This window comes from Bombyx mandarina, chromosome 24 (assembly GCF_030267445.1).
Source record: "Bombyx mandarina strain Sakado chromosome 24, ASM3026744v2".
NCBI classification, from domain to species: domain Eukaryota; kingdom Metazoa; phylum Arthropoda; class Insecta; order Lepidoptera; family Bombycidae; genus Bombyx; species Bombyx mandarina.
Genome location: NC_143230.1, coordinates 10,612,174 through 10,630,969, shown reverse-complemented (window position 1 = coordinate 10,630,969; position 18,796 = coordinate 10,612,174). Strand labels below are relative to the sequence as shown.

The 18,796-nt window shown below is 37.8% G+C and overlaps 1 protein-coding gene across 1 annotated transcript; it reads right to left on the bottom strand.

Moving 5' to 3' along the window:
• Window positions 1-26: 26 nt before the first annotated feature.
• Window positions 27-17,266, bottom strand: Cog7 (conserved oligomeric Golgi complex subunit 7). The gene is made up of 17 exons (XM_028174983.2): window positions 17,167-17,266; window positions 17,006-17,092; window positions 16,399-16,479; window positions 15,546-15,719; window positions 14,640-14,777; window positions 11,481-11,598; window positions 10,679-10,848; window positions 9,543-9,644; window positions 8,135-8,267; window positions 7,009-7,145; window positions 6,251-6,385; window positions 5,741-5,936; window positions 3,843-4,025; window positions 2,868-2,962; window positions 1,752-1,835; window positions 945-1,038; window positions 27-188 (listed from the first exon to the last, which is right to left on the bottom strand). Exons 1-17 carry the CDS (start codon window positions 17,167-17,169, stop codon window positions 79-81), a joined length of 2,040 nt encoding a protein of 679 aa, XP_028030784.2. The 5' UTR covers window positions 17,170-17,266; the 3' UTR covers window positions 27-78.
• Window positions 17,267-18,796: the final 1,530 nt, after the last annotated feature.

The following is an 18,796-nucleotide window of genomic DNA, read 5'->3' as shown; positions in this document are numbered from 1 at the left end:
GCAAAATGATAATAAAAGTAACAATATTCAAACAATAATTTTAATAAAGCCTTTATATTTCATTAGCATTTATTTACGCTAATTTTGACTGTGTAGAGCCGGCGTGGCAGCTCGCAACGAATTCTCCAAGTTCTTCAACGCCGGTGTCACGGAAGACCCTAGATCTTCAACTACGCTGGACAGATACACTTTAAAAAAAGAAACAGTTTTTAATTTTAAAACTCCTTTGTATTATGACAGCCTGGTACTAGCGTTGTAGAGAACGGGAAAGTTTTACACGTTTTTTCCCTCAAATTCTATTCTTATGATTCGCTGTTGCAGCACATTCGCCCATGGACATCAACAATACCAAAACTCAAGTTGACAGCATCGCCCATGGACATCAACGAAAATACCAAAACTCAAGTTCTTAGATCTTACTACTCATATAAGGCGGGTGACGGCATTTACGTGGTTGATATATATGGGCTCCGGTAACCACTTAACACCAGATGGGCCGTGAGCTCGTCCACTCATCTAAGCAATACAAACAAAAGGAAGCTTAAAAAAGTTGTCCTTTTTTTTTTCCTACCTTAGCTGGTAGCCTTGAGAGGCTATTCCAGCGTAACCTTAACTAATAGGTGAGCTCACGGGCTCAAACCTGACGACGTTGCTAACACGAACCCTAGCAAGAGCCGTACTTCGCAGAATCTACCACCAGATCGGAAAACGTGACCCACTGAGAAGATCCAGCGAGAAACTCGGCTGTGTCTGAGAGTTAATTTACTCGTCGAGCCCTTCGTCGCAAGCGACGGGTTCGATGAGAACGGTGACCGGTGCTTGAAGTACCTAGAAGCACCGTTAGTGGATCGGGAGGATCCGAGATGAGGAAAGTTGTCCAAAATCACCGTTGCACAAATAAATACAAAAAAACCTAATTAAGTTTTAAAAAAAAATTAGCTCACCAATATCAGTGAGACATCTCTTCGTTCCTAACGCATCCATATTTTTTATATTCAAAATCTTATCTGCATACGTTTCGCACGTGTGGTTGCACACCTAGAGAAAGGAAATAAACAAATTTAACTCTACGCAATTCATGTTATCCTGGTACTTTTTTCCCCATACCTATTCACTAGTGGCCTATGATGCTATTCCTGCTACGCCCTGACGGTTAGATGAGCTCACGGGCTCAACTTGGGAGAGCTTGTTGCTAACACTATAACACACTGGTGGTAGGACCTCTTGTGAGTCCACACGGATAGGTACCACCACCCTGCCTATTTCTGCCATGAAGCAGTAATGCGTTTCGGTTTGAAGGGTGGGGCAGCCGTTGTAACTATACTGAGACCTTAGAACTTGTCTCAAGGTGGGTGGCGCATTTGTGTTGTAGATGTCTATAGGTTCCAGTAAACACTTAACACCAGGTAGACCGTGAGCTCGTCCACCAATCTAAGAAATAAAAAGTAATAAAAAATTATATATCCCGCGTATGTATGAAAAAATATTTTATTTTTTTAAATATGAATTTTTTACAATGAGTATTATAACGTAACAATTACTACAATATTGAAATGCCCGGAGCGAGCAACTCATTCCCACTTTGTGCAATCTTCTAGATAATCATTGACTTTATAGTAAGCTTTATTGCACAGATGTTCTTTAACAGTTTTCTTAAACCTATGTATATCCAAGTATCCAAAAACTTTAAATAGCTCTCATGTAAAGTTATAAAAATGTCTTTCTCTCCTCAATATACGATAGGTACTTACATCGGTCAAGAACTGCCAGGGCGCTTGCTTCTCGGACAAATGCAATTCGAGATGTTGCGGCAAAGTCATCAGGTACTGTCCGATCTGAAAATAAACCCTTTACTGGTAATTTTACTGAATTTATCAAGACCAAAGTTTAGAAAAAGAAAAAAGAATTATATAAATCTTCTTGCATTGCCGTTCGGTTCTGGGATGCCTATTTGTTTGTACTAGTGGTCCCGCAGTAGTCGAAATTCGACTATAATTAATTGGAATTGTAAGTTTGTACACCATTATGATTGTATTTTATACTTCTATAATCACAAATTTCGCCACTATAAAAAATATTAACAAAGACAAACAATATTTAATCTATTCTCAATTTGACAACAGACGTCAAGAACAAAAGTTTAACAATAAATAGTATGCATGCGTGTGTGCGTCAAATACATGGTATGTAGTGTGTGTAATGTTTTCTTTATTGATTTAATATATCTTTTATGCATTATCTTAAAAAATATTAGCATTGTGCACTTCTTGTCTATATTCTCTATAAGTGTGGGAAATTTCATACTCCTCCGTCCGCACAATTTTCGTAAAAAGGGATACAAAGTTTTTGCTTCACGTGTTCATATATAGATGTATGTAAGTTGTTGTGTGTAATTATTTGTTTTTTTTTTCGCTTTTCCTAGTATTAGAACTGAAGGCGTCTGTGTAATGCGAGGGTTATTGAATCTGATGGATCCGTTTTTTTTCCTACCTAATCTAATAACTAGCAGGTGAGCTCACGGGGCTCAAACAGGAGTGATGCTCACACTGACAACACAAGAGCAGTGCTTCGCAGAATCTACCATCGGATCGGAAACGCGACCCACTGAGAAGATCCGGCGAGAAACTCAGTGGACTGTGTCTGTGGGTTAATTTACTCGTCGAGCCCTTCGTCGCAAGCGACGGGTTCGACGAGGACGATGACCGATGCTTGTGGTACCTAAAAGCACTGTTAATGGATCGGGAGGATCCGTAAGGACGTGTCTAGGACAAATATCTTCTATTCCAGCTACAAGATTTTCACCAGTGACTCTCGCGGGTCCTATAAATCCTTTGAATTAGGATGACTTTTTTAAACAGAAATCTCACCTCGGTGATGTATTCTTGGGGCGAAATCGCGAAGTCTGGGAGGTCGGTGGATAACGCATCATTGTTACTCCACACGGCCAGCTGCGATATCTTATCTGTCGAACCAGACTCCCGAGTTCAAATCCAAACGAAAACCGCTCTGATTATGGTAGTTTTTATATATGTTTTTATTGCTTAGGTGTTAAGTTGTTACTGGAACCCATAGACATCTACAACGTAAATCCCGCCACCCACCTTGAGATATAAGTTCTAAGGTCTCAGTATAGTTACAACGGCTGCTCCGCCCTTCAAACCGAAACACATTACTACTTCACGACAGCAATAGGCAGGGCCATGGTACCTACCCGTGCGGACTCACAAGAGGTCCTACCACCAGTAAAAACGATTGATTTCGACGGTGAAGAAGGAAGATGTCTATGTTAACGTTGTAGATGTCTATGGGCTCCAGTAACCACTTAAGACCAGGTGGACTGTGAGCTCGTCCACCCATCTAAGCAAAAAAAAAACTTGAGAAAAACTTAGGTTATTACTTAAATTTTATGTAAATGAATAATATGATAATGTAAGGAAAATTGTAACATAAATTCAAAAAGATATAATATATAAATAGTTAGGGGCTACATACGTTCTCGGTACCGCTGCCGTATGCGTGAGAGAAAGAGACGCTAGACAGACCGGCGCCGTAACGCGTCACGTAACGAAACGGTTTACCCTCCCATATTTTTTTATTATTTATTTTTTATTGCTTAGATGAGTGGACGAGCCCACAGCCCACCTGGTGTTATTTTTTTTTTATTGCTGAGATAGGTGGACGACCTCACAGCCCACCTGATGTTAAGTGGTTACTGGAGCCCATGGACATCTACAACGTAAATGCGCCACCCACCTTGAGATATAAGTTCTAAGGTCTCAATATAGTTACATATAAAGTTATCACTTCAAAAGTTAGTCATAACATGGTGATTTTACACTTACCGAGTTGCAATTCGACCGGGTGCCGCAGTATAGACTTGGCGAGAGAGCGTAAGTGTTCCCTCGAGCGTCGTAGGGCGGCCGTCGACCCTGGAGGCTCTGATCTGATGGCCGACAGACGTTGCCTCGTTTCCGAATCGAGCAATAGAGTCGGTAAATCGACTAGGGGATGACTCTCCGTTTGCTCTGTCAATAAATAGATTACAGATAGTGGAGAGGATCGTTTGGAACCTCTGGATCTGCGGAGGGACTTCGCTTCACTCTGCATTTTGTACCGTATGTTCAATGGGGAGTGCTCTGAGGAATTGTTTGTGATGATTCTATCATCTCGCACCGTCCGCCACTGGAGTAGAGTTCATCCATACTACCTGGAGCCACTGCGGTCATCCACAGTGCGTTTCCAGTGATATTTTTTGCCACGTAGCATCCGGCTATGGAATGAGCTCCCCTCCACGGTGTTTCCCGAGCGCTATGACATGTCCTTCTTCAAACGAGGCTTGCGGAGAGTACTTAACGGTAGGAAGAAGACTTCCAAGTGAGATCTCTTTGAATTCATAATGTCCTAGTACTTTTATCTAGACTAGTAGACAGCTTGGAGGCTTGTGGAGAGTACTTAACGGTAGGCAGAAGGCTTCCAAATGAGATCTCTTTGAATTCATTATGTCCTAGTAATTTATCTAGACTAGTGGACAGCTTGGCTCTGCCCCTGGCATTGCTGAAGTCCATGGGCGACGGTAACTACTCACCATCAGATGGACTGTATGCTCATATGCCTACAAGGACAATAAAAAAAAAGAGGGTTTGGTTGACGGGTGAGTACATACTCAGTCTATTTATGCCGCGTCTTCAAGCGAGTATTAAAATACCAGGTTTTCACCTCAAGTGTCCAAGGTCAGTGCCAACATTGACGTAATGATGTCCGGGGACTCAGGTGCCCACTTAAAGGCAAGTAGAGTGAGTGACACAAAAAAAATTAGACTCTTAGCTTTTATCCGCGACTTTGCCCGGGCGGTCGAAGAAGTGTCAGTAAGTGTGTAAAAGATGGTCTATATTACCCCTCTGATCCTAATAGTATCACATAAAACAAACAAACACACACATATCGACTGGTGAAAGACTGTTTTGTATTTAGTTTAAGCGACATTTTTGCAACTTTACAGGAGAATCATTTAAAAGATTCAAATTTGGAAAAATAATCAAATTAAAAAAACCCATTCGTCACGGGACGCCTGGCAGGTGTGAAACATCGACATTATTTTGTAAAAGTAATATGCAGAAAAGAACAGCTTGTGATAGGAACTAAATATGTCATAATGATAAAATAAAATATTATGAAAAAATAATTTGTTTTCAAGTAAAACACAGGTTATGTGTACTGTAGTAAACAACACTGTATACACTACGGAGTATACACTATAGGTATCCGAGCTCAGTGTAGCGACAGAGATGGCTTAACGCCCGATCGAGTGGGAGAGAATCGCACAGTCGATTGCGCATGGCGACGCGTCGCCACGGCATGCGTCGCAACGCCAGAAATCGGTTTTACGTGCAGCTATAGATGTTTCAAATCAAAGCTTCTTCAGCTATTTCACTCTGCACTTCTGTCGAGAATTTTGACGAATGTGTGAATACATAAATCTCCTCGAATATATGACATCCTGGTACTTTGAAGTCGTTCTATGAGTTTCAAAGCTCCGTGAGCTCGCAAAGTCTATCCTATCATCTATCATCATCATCAATCAAGCCGTTAATATAATCGACCTCACGATGGTCCACGGTAATCGCGTTCTCAAGGTTTCTGCCTCATGGACCAATAGGTGCTTGACGACAGAAATAGGCAGGTTGGTGGTACCTGCCTGTGCAGACTCACAAGAGGTCCTACCACCTCAAGTTCCACTTACCTTCTTCGACTTCTGCCTTCTGCCTCTCAGCCAGAGTATCCAGTACAGTGGCGGTGGCTGTTTCGAGAACTAGGGACGCGGGGAATGTGTTTGAGAGAACTCCGGTGGAGACACCAGCAGTGACCGATGATAGGAACTCACTCTCTATTCGACGACTGTGAGAGGAGATCCTGTTCGATATGGCGCTGATGAAGGCCTGATGATGGGGAAAATTTGAAAAATTATTATTAAAGTACATTCCAGTACAAAATAGTACTAGGACCACATAAGCGCAGGGAAGTTCGAAATTATTCACTTATATGTATGGGAATAATAAAATAATAATAAAACATTATAATTCGCTGCATATACATATGTACATACACATATATACATATATTTCAATATGTATATTATGCTATATTGGCTTGAGACAACCTCAAGCCTCAAGGACGGTCAGGAGGAACGTGACTTGTTGTTTAAACTAAACAAAACTACCAAGGTAACATAAGTCGTAAGAAGTTCACTGACCTCAACAGCGGGCATATAGAAAGGGTAGATTGCAATGCCGCCGATCTTCTTGGCTCCGTTATAGGAAGAGGAAAGCCATCCGTCACATCTATCAGCTACTTGAAGTATGGCTCTGGAATGTTCTAGTAAATCCTCCTAGAACCCAACAATTACCAATATAATATTGAAGGCGCTTTCACGTCGATGCTTTGTTAAAAACCGGCCAAGGGCGTGTCAGATAACAGTCACGGGTTCCGTAGTTAAAACGAAACATAAAAATCGATTTTTATCAAGACCAAAATTTATTTAAAACCGTCGATAGACCGACTCTCTATTAATGCGTATAAAATGCAAATCGTCGGAATACCGACTATTTGCGCAGTTTTATTATAGGCATCGATCTGTATAGACGTGTCTGAGTGCGCGTACCTATAAAGCTTTTAATAAGTTAATAATGATTTAAAATTATTTTACTTAGGCTTTACCATTGATTTTTTTAAGTTATAAAGTACATTTTTTTTTCAAAAATCCAATAGCAATTAATAGCAAAATTTTTAGATTATGCAAATAATAATGAATTATAATAAATAGAACATTTTCCATAATAATACGATAAATTTATAAAATCTGGCAAGAACGGCATCGCAAAAATACAATTGCCATGATAAAAAAAACAAACAGAATTACATAATTTCAAGATATACACTAAATGCAGTCGATTTTTTCAATATTAAAAATTATTGCTTACGGAACCCTAAGATTCGAAAATAGAAACCCACCTCATTATCGAGTCTGGAATCATTAAGGTTGGCCAACAATAACTGGGTTTGTAATTCTGCATATTTAGGCAAGGAGTCCCTTAGGGGCGCGTACGCCGCTCTGCCCAATTCCCGCACCGTCGCCGGCAGTATTGACTCTGAAATACGTTCTTTGCGTTTATGCGCGCCTGGTACATTGATGTCACTTATACGGATGTTTAAACGCCATTGGACATCGGCAAGTGTGGCGAGGCTTTGGGCAAGCCTGTGTCATGAGACCATGAGTCTATGAGCACAAAGAAGAAGGAGATTGAGGACATCAGCAAGGCGCAGACGGCTAACTTGAGCATGTATTGTGAGTTTAGCGGTTTACTCCCATAACCTTCACAGAATTTCTCGCCGGATCTCTTCAGGGGGTCGCGATCCGAATCCTTTTTTCTTCCTACCAAGTATGCTGATAACCTTGAGATGGTATATCAGCGTGTAGGTGAACTCTCGGGGCTCAAGTCGGAGTGATGTTAACACTAGTCCTAGCAAGAGCAGTGCTTCGCAGAATCTACCACCGAACCGGAATAGCAACCCACTGAGAAAATCCGGCGAGAAACGCAGTAGGCTAAGAATCCGGTGGTTGATACAGCGGAGCACTGCTTTTGCTAAGGCCAGTGTTAGCAAACTCTCTCAAACTGAGCCCCGTCAGCTCGTCTCCTAGTCACGGTAAAGCCAGAGTAACCCCTTGACGCTACTGACAGATATTTAGGCAAAAAAGCAAGCTCATCTCTCTCTTTCAAATAGAAAGGATAGTAAAGGACGAATCATCTGCGAGCTGTTTTATGTCGTAAAATCAGCCCAGATGATGTTACCTGATGAAATTAATTCTTTGACATCCGAAAAGGTTAGGTACTACATAGTGGATTAGTTGAGAGCGGCAATAGCCTCGTGATAGCAACATGCCTATTTCCGCCGACATGTAGAAAGCCCTAATGGAAGCGATGCACTGAGGCTATTGACACTTGGACCTCATGTCATGAGACATCGCAACATTCTCCTTGTTTCCTATACACATATCCTGGAGCTCGTCTAAGGACTTATTCCAAGAGTGAATAGATTGGCGTCATTTTTAATGACACGTTGTGTATACTATTCCTACCTTTATTTTGTTTGGGGGCTTCCATTATTCCCTTCATAAAATTCACAAACTCATTAATGTCTTGCCTCAGGTCGGTCAGTAGGATGACGCCCTCCTCCGGGTTCGAACACAGCTTCAGACTGGCCGAGACTATCTGCAAGCAAAGCTCTTTGTCTTTATGGGCTCCTGGTACTTCAAGTAAATTAACGTTGTTATATTAATGTACTAGTCTATATATAAAATGTCTATAAAATACCATAGACGTGTTTGAAGTGATACTTCTTTAGAATCGTTGTGATTTCAAACTAGATGAAACGAAAAAATAAGTCCATAGAGACACAAACACATAAATGTATAGGATTCGGCCGGCGAGAGAATGAGATAGAACACATTAGACGTTCTCGGTGTAGTGTTTTTTTTAATACAGCGCCATCTATGAGATTTTTTAATACTAACGTGTGTATGAAACCTGTCGTGGTGAGTTTTAATTTTTTAATTTAGGATTATACGTGAAGTTAAAATATCAATTCACAGAGGGCGCTACCTCATACTAAAGATGATTTACAATTATTTACTAATGACAAAATTTTACATATACTTAGACATTTAGGATAATTGCATTTTATTTTTGAAGGTTTCACTTCTACCAAGTGTGAGTTACACACATGTTTTTTTTTCCAGTCAGTCCACAGATACCCACTGCTGAACTTAGGCCTCCCTTAAGGTTCGCCAGAATGACCAGTCTAGCAGCATCTAGTGAATTCCCGCGACCTTAAGCAGGTCCTCGGTCGGAAGCATCACCACCTGCGCCTTTCTATGCGTGGTCGAAACTCGTGAAATTTTCAGCCCCAACGACCATCTATTCTACGACCAATGTGCCCATGGACATAAGTGATTTAAATTGAAGACAACTTCAACAGGAATTCAAACATGGAGTTTGTGGAAAAATAATCAACTTTCTGTTTTTTATATGCAGACAAAGCTAGACTGTAGGTAGCAACTAGATATTGCTATGCCTGTATGAATAACGCCATCTGTTGTTAAATAGCAGTAACTGACATCAAATCAACTAGTACAATCGCAACGTTCGAGAAGTATCGTTGCGGTATGAGTAGAGTCATCTGTTTTCAAAGAGTAGTAACTGATAACAAAGCAATTAGTAGGGAGCGTTCGAAAAGTGTTATTACGGTGCGAGTAGCGCCATCTATTGCTAAATAGCAAAACCAGATATCGAAACGATAAGGACCGTCGGAAATGTTCTGGAAAATTGCAGACATGTGTCGACCAACGCGAAGGCAGTTAGTAATGACATAATAATTAAATTGATTTTTAATCAATATTTCGATCACAGTTATTATTATTGTATTATTATATCCCGAACCTAAGCGCGTAACAATAATAAAGAGCCTACAATTGAACCAAATCTTACCTTAGCAGGCGACGGGTCCAAAGAGAGAAGCAGGTCTGTGTACAATCTAATAAGTTCTGCTAAGGGTGTTTCCGATTTCAACACATTGGTCAGCCAGTCGACCTGAAAACATTAGGCAGTACGATTTAAGATACCTTGCTCTTTTTTATAGTAAAAACTATATGGAGCCTCTAAATCGAATTTATTTGAATTTTGAATTAATGTGTAGTTATTTTGTTTGTAATTAGCTTCCTTTAATTTATGGGGTCCTGGTACTATTGTGTTAAGTTTAAATAAATAAAAAATTCAAAATTGTGTTTTTTTTTTTATTTCCACTACAGGCAGACGGCACATCTGATGGTGAGTGGTTACGGTCGCTTTTTCACGCCGATTTTTTATAGTTTCCTGACGGAGACGCTTATATGTGTGTATATTGTTATACTTACAAAGAACTGCATCAATTTGAAACACCTTCGTTTACTGGAAGAACTTTAAGAGTACTCATTCCTGACCATCTCATCAGGCCAACTTGGTGTTACGTGATCTCCGTCACACATAAGTGATTTATAAGACCCAGATTTTACAGCACAGCAGTTGTCTCGTTTACAAACAGAAACGCATTGCTACTTCGCGGCAGAAATAGACAGGGCAGTGGTATCTCTACTCATGCGGACTCACAAGATGTCCTACCCGCGTAGTTTTTTTTTAAGGGATTTTATGAACTAAGATTTTTAAGTCATATCTTATTTTAGTTTTGATTCTTATATTTTTATGAAAAATGATAATGTGGAGTGAAGTGAAATGAAATGAAGATGATTAATTTGAGACATTAATCAACTGGGATGAAACTAAAGGAAAAGAGATGATATTGCCAGACAAATAATATCAGTAAAACGGTGGTCATTTACTGAGATTTTTTCTGTAGATTTTTGGAGGATCCCGAGAAGTTAGGTACGTCCAGCGGCTTCGTTTTTATTGTCCCGCATTTGCAAACTTTCACAGATATTAAACAGTTAATAAACCACATTTATTACACATTTAAATCTGAAGAAACACTAAATAGACAAAACAAAACAAATCACACAATTTCACTCCTCGCGTTCCCGCCAAAAAGTCCCACCGCAGTTCATTAGTGTTATCAGAACGATATATAGCACCTGTTTATTAGCCTCTCCAGTCAGCAGTCTACTCAGGGCTGGCACGGTGTGCGCGTCAAGCCTCCTCCAGGACGACGCCATCCTGGCGGCGGCAGCCCTACGCCAACACCGGCACACGGACACCGTACGCGACATCCCACAGAACAGCTTCACGTATATCGCTGCGCGGTCTTTGTGGCAAACGAAAATTCGAAAATTTCACTTCCTCGCCTTTATCGTATCCTGGTACTTTTAGTTATTTAATCACATGTTAAAATAAACGTAACGGGGCTTAATAGGTTTTTTTTTGCTTAATGGGTGGACGAGCTCACAGCCCATCTGGTGTTAAGTGGTTACCGGAGCCCATGGACATCTATAACGCAAATGCCGCCACCCACCTTGAGATATAAGTTCTAAGGTCTCAGTATAGTTACAACGGCTGCCCCACCCTTCAGACCGAAACACATTACTGCTTCACGGCAGAAATAGGCAGGGTGCTGGTACCTACCCCTGCGGACTCACAAGAGGTCCTGCCACCAATAATTACGCAAATTATATTTTTGCGGGTTTCACTTTTATTACACGATGTTATTCCTTCACCGTGGAACTCAATCGTGAACATTTGTTGAGTACGTATTACCGTACCGTACGTATTGTCATTAGAAAAATTGATACCCGCCTGCGGGATTCGAACACCGGTGCATCGCTTCAACACAAATGCACAGGACGTCTTATCCGTTAGGCCACGACGACTATAAACGTTCAAACAAACTAACTCTTCCGCTTTATAATATTAGTATAGGTAGATTGGCAAATCATTTACCTGCATCCATTTGCGTGATGGCCTCAATTAAAGGCGGACTTATGGAAGCTTCTAGTCTATTGTACAGCGTTTCTAATTGCATCTTCTTGCTGTCGTAATCTGGCGCGTCACTGAGGACCTGGAAACATTGAGTATACAGCTCACGGAGTTTCTCGCCGGATCTTCTCAGCGGGTCGCGATTGCGATCCAGTGATAGATTCAGCGAAGCCAAGGTTTGCCAAGGTTGAGCCCGTGAGTTCACCTACCCACCCATCCGGGCGTAGCTGCAATAGCCTCTTAGGCAATTTTTTCCCTATGGGCTATTCCAACTAACACACAAAAAAATGATTTTATTGCAAAAAAAGCGTGGGTGCATGGTATCAGTAGTTATAAATATTTTATGAACAGATATTGAGTAGAAGGGTTATTTTGATGATATCCTGAAAAGCAACCCATGCTTTTACAATACAATCATTATTTAATTTAAATTTTGTTAAAATTTTTTTTCTATTTTTTAGTTGGATTTTCTATAAAAGCGTATTTTTTTAAGTTTTTTTTAAACAATTTTTTTTTTTCATTTTTTATGTGAAAAATTTTTTTTCCTTAATAAGTCTGCCAAATTTTGAGTTAATCCGACGTTTTGAAGGGGGTCAAAATCATGTTCAAAGATCCCGTTACATACTAACATACATACGTCTGAAGCTAATAAAAGCGTACTAAAAAGAGATAATTCCTTTAGGACATTAAGCGAATCTATAAACTTATCTAGATAGATTTTGTGGATGCCATAAATTGTCTTTCTTGAACTGAGGTTTGATTGGAATTATCAGTAGCAAACGTCATTGTGGATGTTCAAAAGTGACTGTGCTCTCTCACCATCAGCGGGGAGGGTCTTCCTCTGCCCTCGAAGAAAACAAAGAAAAAAAAAGAAAAAAACACGCTCTATACACCCCTATTTTTTAATTAGTACAAAAAATTTAACTGGGCTCTAAGTATCTTTAACTAATCATATTTGTGTAGTTAAAAAATAAAAAACACTAAGTCTCAAAACTGTCCACAAAAATACGTAATAACTGGTAAATGCTAAATAATTATAAAAAAAATCAATCAATGACCGATAGTAGGTACGTGCGGCGGGGTTTGGGTACCTACGGGGCGCTGCTCCATTGATAAATTCCGGGAAACTCAAGTCGAAGCCCACCAACCACCCCTTGTCCCTCTGCGCCCACGCCGCGCCCCGATGCAACAATGACAAAAAACAGTGCTAAATTGTTATCGGAAGTGTGCGCATGCTTTTTTTCGTTGCAACAGTTGTTTGTTTAAGTTTTCCCTGACGCGATGGCTTATCAGTTCACATCACGGGAGTATGTAGCTATGCTTCGTGCGTACTTTTTGAGTGGAGAAAACGCGAGTGCAGCTGTACGTATGTACAGGGAAGACACCCAAACGCTCGACAGCCAAATGTGCGAACCGTGGTAAATGCTTACCAGCGTTTACTAGATCACGGTTCATTCCACGCACGGTCACCTACGTACGTCAAGAACGAGGAAGACCAGCGTTGTCACAAAATCTGTACGACGATGTACTAGCGTATTTTCAAGAGAATCCCCGGCGGAGTACAAATGACGCTGATCGACGGTTTAACATCAGCCAGTCCTGTGCCTGGAAGATTATTAATAAGGCTGGATTACATCCATATCACTACAGGAAATCTCAAGAATTAACGCCCATGGACTTCTTTTTGTAGAGTGAAATTAAGAGACGTGTGCACAGAAGTGAGCGAATTAGGCTCGAATGATTAAAACAGCGCATACTGGACGCTACTCACGAAGTGAAAAGACAGAGAAGCGTACTTTTCTCGTTAAAAACAATTTAATGAAACGAGCCCGTCTGTGTATTAACAATAGTGGCGGACATTTCGAAGGACAATTGAAATACTTGTAAGTTTAGTAAATAATACCTATGTAAATAATTATTGTAAATATCACCTGATTCTAATTTCATAAATATGCCAAAATTTCTCTTTTCTTTTAGTACAGAATACCTTATTTTATTGTAATATTTGTTTATTGTTTTCTAATCACATACGTATTTAATTAATTGTAAAAAGGTAATTTTGCCGGTCCTAAGCCCGGATGAATATGAAGGAGGTTAGAATTTAGAAAATTAAATAAAGTAGGTAACTACATCACATGTTCTTTTGTTTCATTTTATTGTCTAAGGCCATCTACGTCACAAGTGCGACAGTACGAATGCGAATGAGTAGGATGGAATACCATCAATGAAGTTCAATGAACTAATGAATGGATTGTAAAGTAATATGTCCATGATTTCAGTGAGATTTTTTACAATAAACAAATGATAATAACTTTGCTATTTAAAGGTATTATGAAGTTTTTCCGTCACATATATGATAATAATGTCTTCCCTAATATGTCCTTAAAATTTTTGTACTAGTTATAAAATAATGGTGTATAAAAGTCAACTTTTAGTCAATTTTTTTACACTATTTTCAATTTAAATTTATTAAAATTTATTTTCTATTTTTTAGTTGAATTTTATATAAAGCGTGTTTTTTGGTTTTTTTAAACTATTATTAATTTTTAATTTTTTAGTTAAATTTTCTATAAAAGCGTATTTTTAAAACTATTAAGTACTTTAACATCAATTCCTGTCTTATCGACTATAGGTTAAAAATTATATAAATTGGCAAATATCTTATTTTGCAAATTGAATAATGGAATTATCTTATCAAATTAGTGTATTTTCATCAGTCCTCAATAAATCTACAAAGTTTGAATTAAATCTGGCCGTTTAAAGTGGGTCAAACTCGCGTCTAAAGGAGTCAGTTACAAACTGACTCTACTGGCAGCTACATACTGGTGGTAGGACCTCTTGTGAGTCGGCGCGGGTAGGTACCACCGCCCTGCCTATTTCTGCCGTGAAGCAGTAATGCGTTTCGGTTTGAAGGGTGGAGCAGCCGTTGTAACTATACTGAGATCTTAGAACTTATAGCTCAAGGTGGGTGGCGCATTTACGTAGATGTCCATGGGCTCCAGTAACCACTTAACACCAGGTGGGTTGTGAGCTCGCCACCCATCTAAGCAAAAAAAAAAAAAAACATACAAACAAGTGAAGCTAATATAAACTGTGTAAAAATCTACTTTCCTATGCACCAACCTCGAGACTGGCAGTCATCGCGACCACAAGTTCTGAGAGCTCATCCTTCTGCGTTGGTACACCCGATTCCAGTACATCTTCCAGTTTCGTTGCCAAAGCAGCCCATTTGTCGGCTTCGCGAAGAGCGGAGGCTGCATTCTAAAATTCACAAATCCTCTCCCGGTTATGTTGCCTTGGTAGGTGTGACCAAAAAAAACATATATATGTAACTGTTTTAAATATATTTTTATTTACTACTAAAATATTTAAAGATTATCACATACATAATCTGTATATCTATATATTAATAAGTGAAGCAAAAACTTTGCACCCCTTTTTACGAAAATTGTGCGGAGGGAGGAATATGAAATTTCCCACACTTATCTATACGAATATTATCAAGAGGAAAGATTTGTTTGTATGTTTGTATTGAATAGGCTCCGAAATTACAAAACCGATTTGAAAAAATATTTCACTGTTTGCAAGCTACACTATTCCCAAGTGACATAGGCTATAATGTTTTTTTAAAAAATTAGCGATCCTTACTAAAACTCTAATAATGTAACCCAAGCTGTAAAAAATTACCTAAAAGATTCTTTACATCTACCCTGCGAAAACTATTGATGGTAGAATAAAATAATGTACTACGACTTTGCAGAACACATTATTATTTACAAAAAGTGTCGCGACAGCATATGTCTAACTATTGTAGTTATGTCGCAATAAGTGTTCTTTTATTTTAAAAAATAAAACAACGTCTAATATCGTTAAAATTTTTTTTTAAAAACCCGAGCGGAGCCTGAGCGAGCTGCTAGTAGAGAATATAGTGAAATGCAGAAAACTAATATGAATAGTCCCTTTACAAAATTTACTTGCACTTGTTTCAATATATGAAGCCCTGGTATTTGATATTTAAAAAAATCCTACCTCCAACCGACTTTTAAGTTGATCAATCCTCTGGAGACTCTCGATAGAATGACCAGTCTCCTCCTCGACTTCTTGCACCTTCTGCTCTAAAGCCAGGACTTTCTCGTGGAGAAGTGCTCCCTCCATCTGTAGTGCTAATGCATCTTGAAGCACATGAGGTATCGATGTTACCACCTAAAATTTTAGTTTTGTATTTTTAAAAGTAACTAAACATTATTAAAAGATTTCAGCCATCTGCAAACATGACTATTGTAAAGTATTAATGTTGGAAATAATAAAATAACAGTAAAAAAGTCTGGATTAAGTCATAGCAAAGGAATTTCAAAATGTTTCATTATCAATGGCCACAATTCAATACTTTATTTTATTTTATTCACGCATGTTCACTGTTAGCCTACGGGGCTATTCCGGCTATGAGCAGACAATTCGTTCAGTTCACCAGACCCAGAATTGAAGAAGAACACGAAAATACTCTACTGTTTCCGATCTCATTTAATCTTAACTATGCTTTGATGTTGCTGATCAAATGTGACGTATGCATATTGCTATTTTATTATCTCTAATACTATTTCAAATATTTTGCAGTTTTCGTGGTCACCGAAGACTTAAAAATTAATCCATAAAAGCAGTTTTACATCAACAATTTTAAATAGAAAATAAATCACTATATTTCTATCTTTGTTTTTGTAATCATGAACTTAATGTGCTGTTATTTCATTTCCACTTCAAATTTGAATTGTAATTTTTATTTTAAGTTAAATTGCAAATAATGCAAATGGAAGAATTTGATTCGAGACCTACATTTCCCTAGAGGGTAATAGGAAAGAAAGAAGAATAAATAGTAAGTATGTACCTGTGTTGTAGTTTCGTCTAAAGAGTTTGTCAATTGCTTCATATACAATTGAAGCCTTTGGACCGTGTTGGTGACAAATATCTGAGAATAACACATATTCTTAGGATTATGATACCCTGGTACTTTAAATAATTTATAACTAGTGTGCAATGAAAAACTTAACATTAAAAAATGTGATGCCATGGATATTTTATTTACTGTTGTAAGCCATGCATGTGGCCCACCTGTTAGTGAGTGGCTACCGTAGCTAGTAGACATCAGTGATGCCAAAGGCACAGCCAAGCAGCCTATCTACTAGGATAAGTCAGATACGATTATCTTACTGTATCATTTTGTTACAAAAATTCGATATTCAAAATGGTAATTTTGTTGTTAAATCTAATGTTATTCTCATTTTTGTTTGCCTTAGTCTTTAAGCAAAGGCTTATATCCGTTAATGAGCTGAAGATTAACCATTAAAATAATAGAAAGAGCTAGAGAAGACTCATTTACGGCTTAAAGTTACGACTTTGAGGTACCTAATAAGCAAGATCAGGAATAATCGACTTTAGATCACTAAAGAATTTAGTAACGTGATAACAGGTGGGCTGTTGAATAAATACTTTACCTCTTTCTCTTGGTTCCCGCTATTGCTCCAAACTCTATTTATCCATTTCTTTGGGTCGAAATCATCCTCGGCGAATGTTTTTAATTCCTGTAACGTATAGTGGTTAAGCAAATATTGAACGAATGAAATAATTTATTTATTAACTTTGATTATATACAAACCATCGTTTATTTGTGATCGCAGATTAATATATTGTTATGTTATTATTTTTAAACAATAAAGTTTGAAATACGTGGGTACATAGGGGTAGGTACCATAGATTATACACTTAATCATAGATTATACACTTAATTTGCATCCGGTTTGAAATCACAACGAATCTAAAGAAGTTTTTACTTCAAAAAAAAAAAAATTAACTAAATAGAATAAAATACAATGTAATTATGTTTGAATACACAAAGTTTTATACCCAGTGTATTTGTTAGCAATCAGGGTTTTGATGTATTCTAAACTATTTGGTTTTATTTTAAATGTGTTTACCTATGTTGTCACGTACTTATAATTCAGTTGATAATTTATTATACAGCTGTTCTCAAGCAATATCGTTTTGTTTTGAGACAATTTGAAACCCTAATAATATGGATATAATGTATTATTTTATTCACATAAAAATAAAGTTTACTAGGGTAAAACTATAGTACAAATTGAGTTGCTCTATAAAGAGAAACAACATTTAAAGCTATTGCTTCATCAGTTTTTGTGTTTTTTTTATAATTTACAATTCAAAAATGTTTTTATATTTCTTATATTCTTTCTTCTAGTGTTTCCATATACAAAATTAAAATTTATGTCACCTGTATAACATATTAACCTCCACTTAATATATGTAGGTACTGTAGGTGTAGTGGTGTAGTAAATAGTAGTAATGTTGGCATTTGAATCTATCAAAAAATAAAATTGACAAAGGGAATGTGATCCATACAGACAAGTATTTTAGGAGAGGTGAAAACCACAATAGTTAACTGGAAAGTAAAAACTACAAAAAACAATAAAAACAGTCCGATACTCGCGTTTTTGCAACAAATTGTAAATATATATGTTCTTTAATAAACAAGAAAAAATGGTTTCAGGAAATTCGATTGGTATGAAAGATACAAAACTTCGTTAAATGTGCACTTTCTAAATTGCGGAATGACCGTGAATTGAGTATTTGATAGAATGAGTGAACCGTAACTTTTATTTTCCGATTTATTGAGATCTGTATTGTAGGTCGGACAACGACGTCAATATTCTTAAAGCTGCGTGTATGGTGTGGACGTACGCTAATATATTTGCTTCGAATTAAAATGTGAAGCAGCAATATTGTGACGTAAACAGACGCTAATTTACGCAAAAAATTGTCGGTGCTAGTGCTCTGCATGTTTTAAACATCATAGCTATCACTAAATAGATATTGTAGATAACATAAATTACAACATTTATACGTATCTATGATATTGAACCATAGATTATAAATAGACATAGATTATACATGATGTCTAACAGAAAATCATAGACCTTTAAAGCAGTTTAAAGGTTTCCTACAGTTGAATGAAGTTAGCCCCTCAAAAAAATTTTTTTTTCCTGTTTTCTACTTATTTTCTATTAATTCGTTTGTTCATCATTTGTTCTTGATTGTTCACTGTTAATCATTGTTTGTTCCCCATTTATTTATTTTAAAAAAAATATTAAAAATATATCTAAAAGTTAGCCCCTCGATTGCAATTTTTAATATTTTTTCGTCCTTAATTACTCGTAAATATTCATTTTCGATTGTTCTTATATAAAATACGTTTGTTCTCTTTAGAAATT

Excerpts from the sequence above, each read along its gene's own strand:
- Cog7 (XM_028174983.2), bottom strand. Across the intron at positions 1,836-2,867 it reads CCCAAGAATACATCACCGAG|ATCGGACAGTACCTGATGAC; the intron begins GTGAGATTTCTG and ends GTTTATTTTCAG. Across the intron at positions 1,039-1,751 it reads CCTGGCAGTTCTTGACCGAT|GTGTGCAACCACACGTGCGA; the intron begins GTAAGTACCTAT and ends TCCTTTCTCTAG.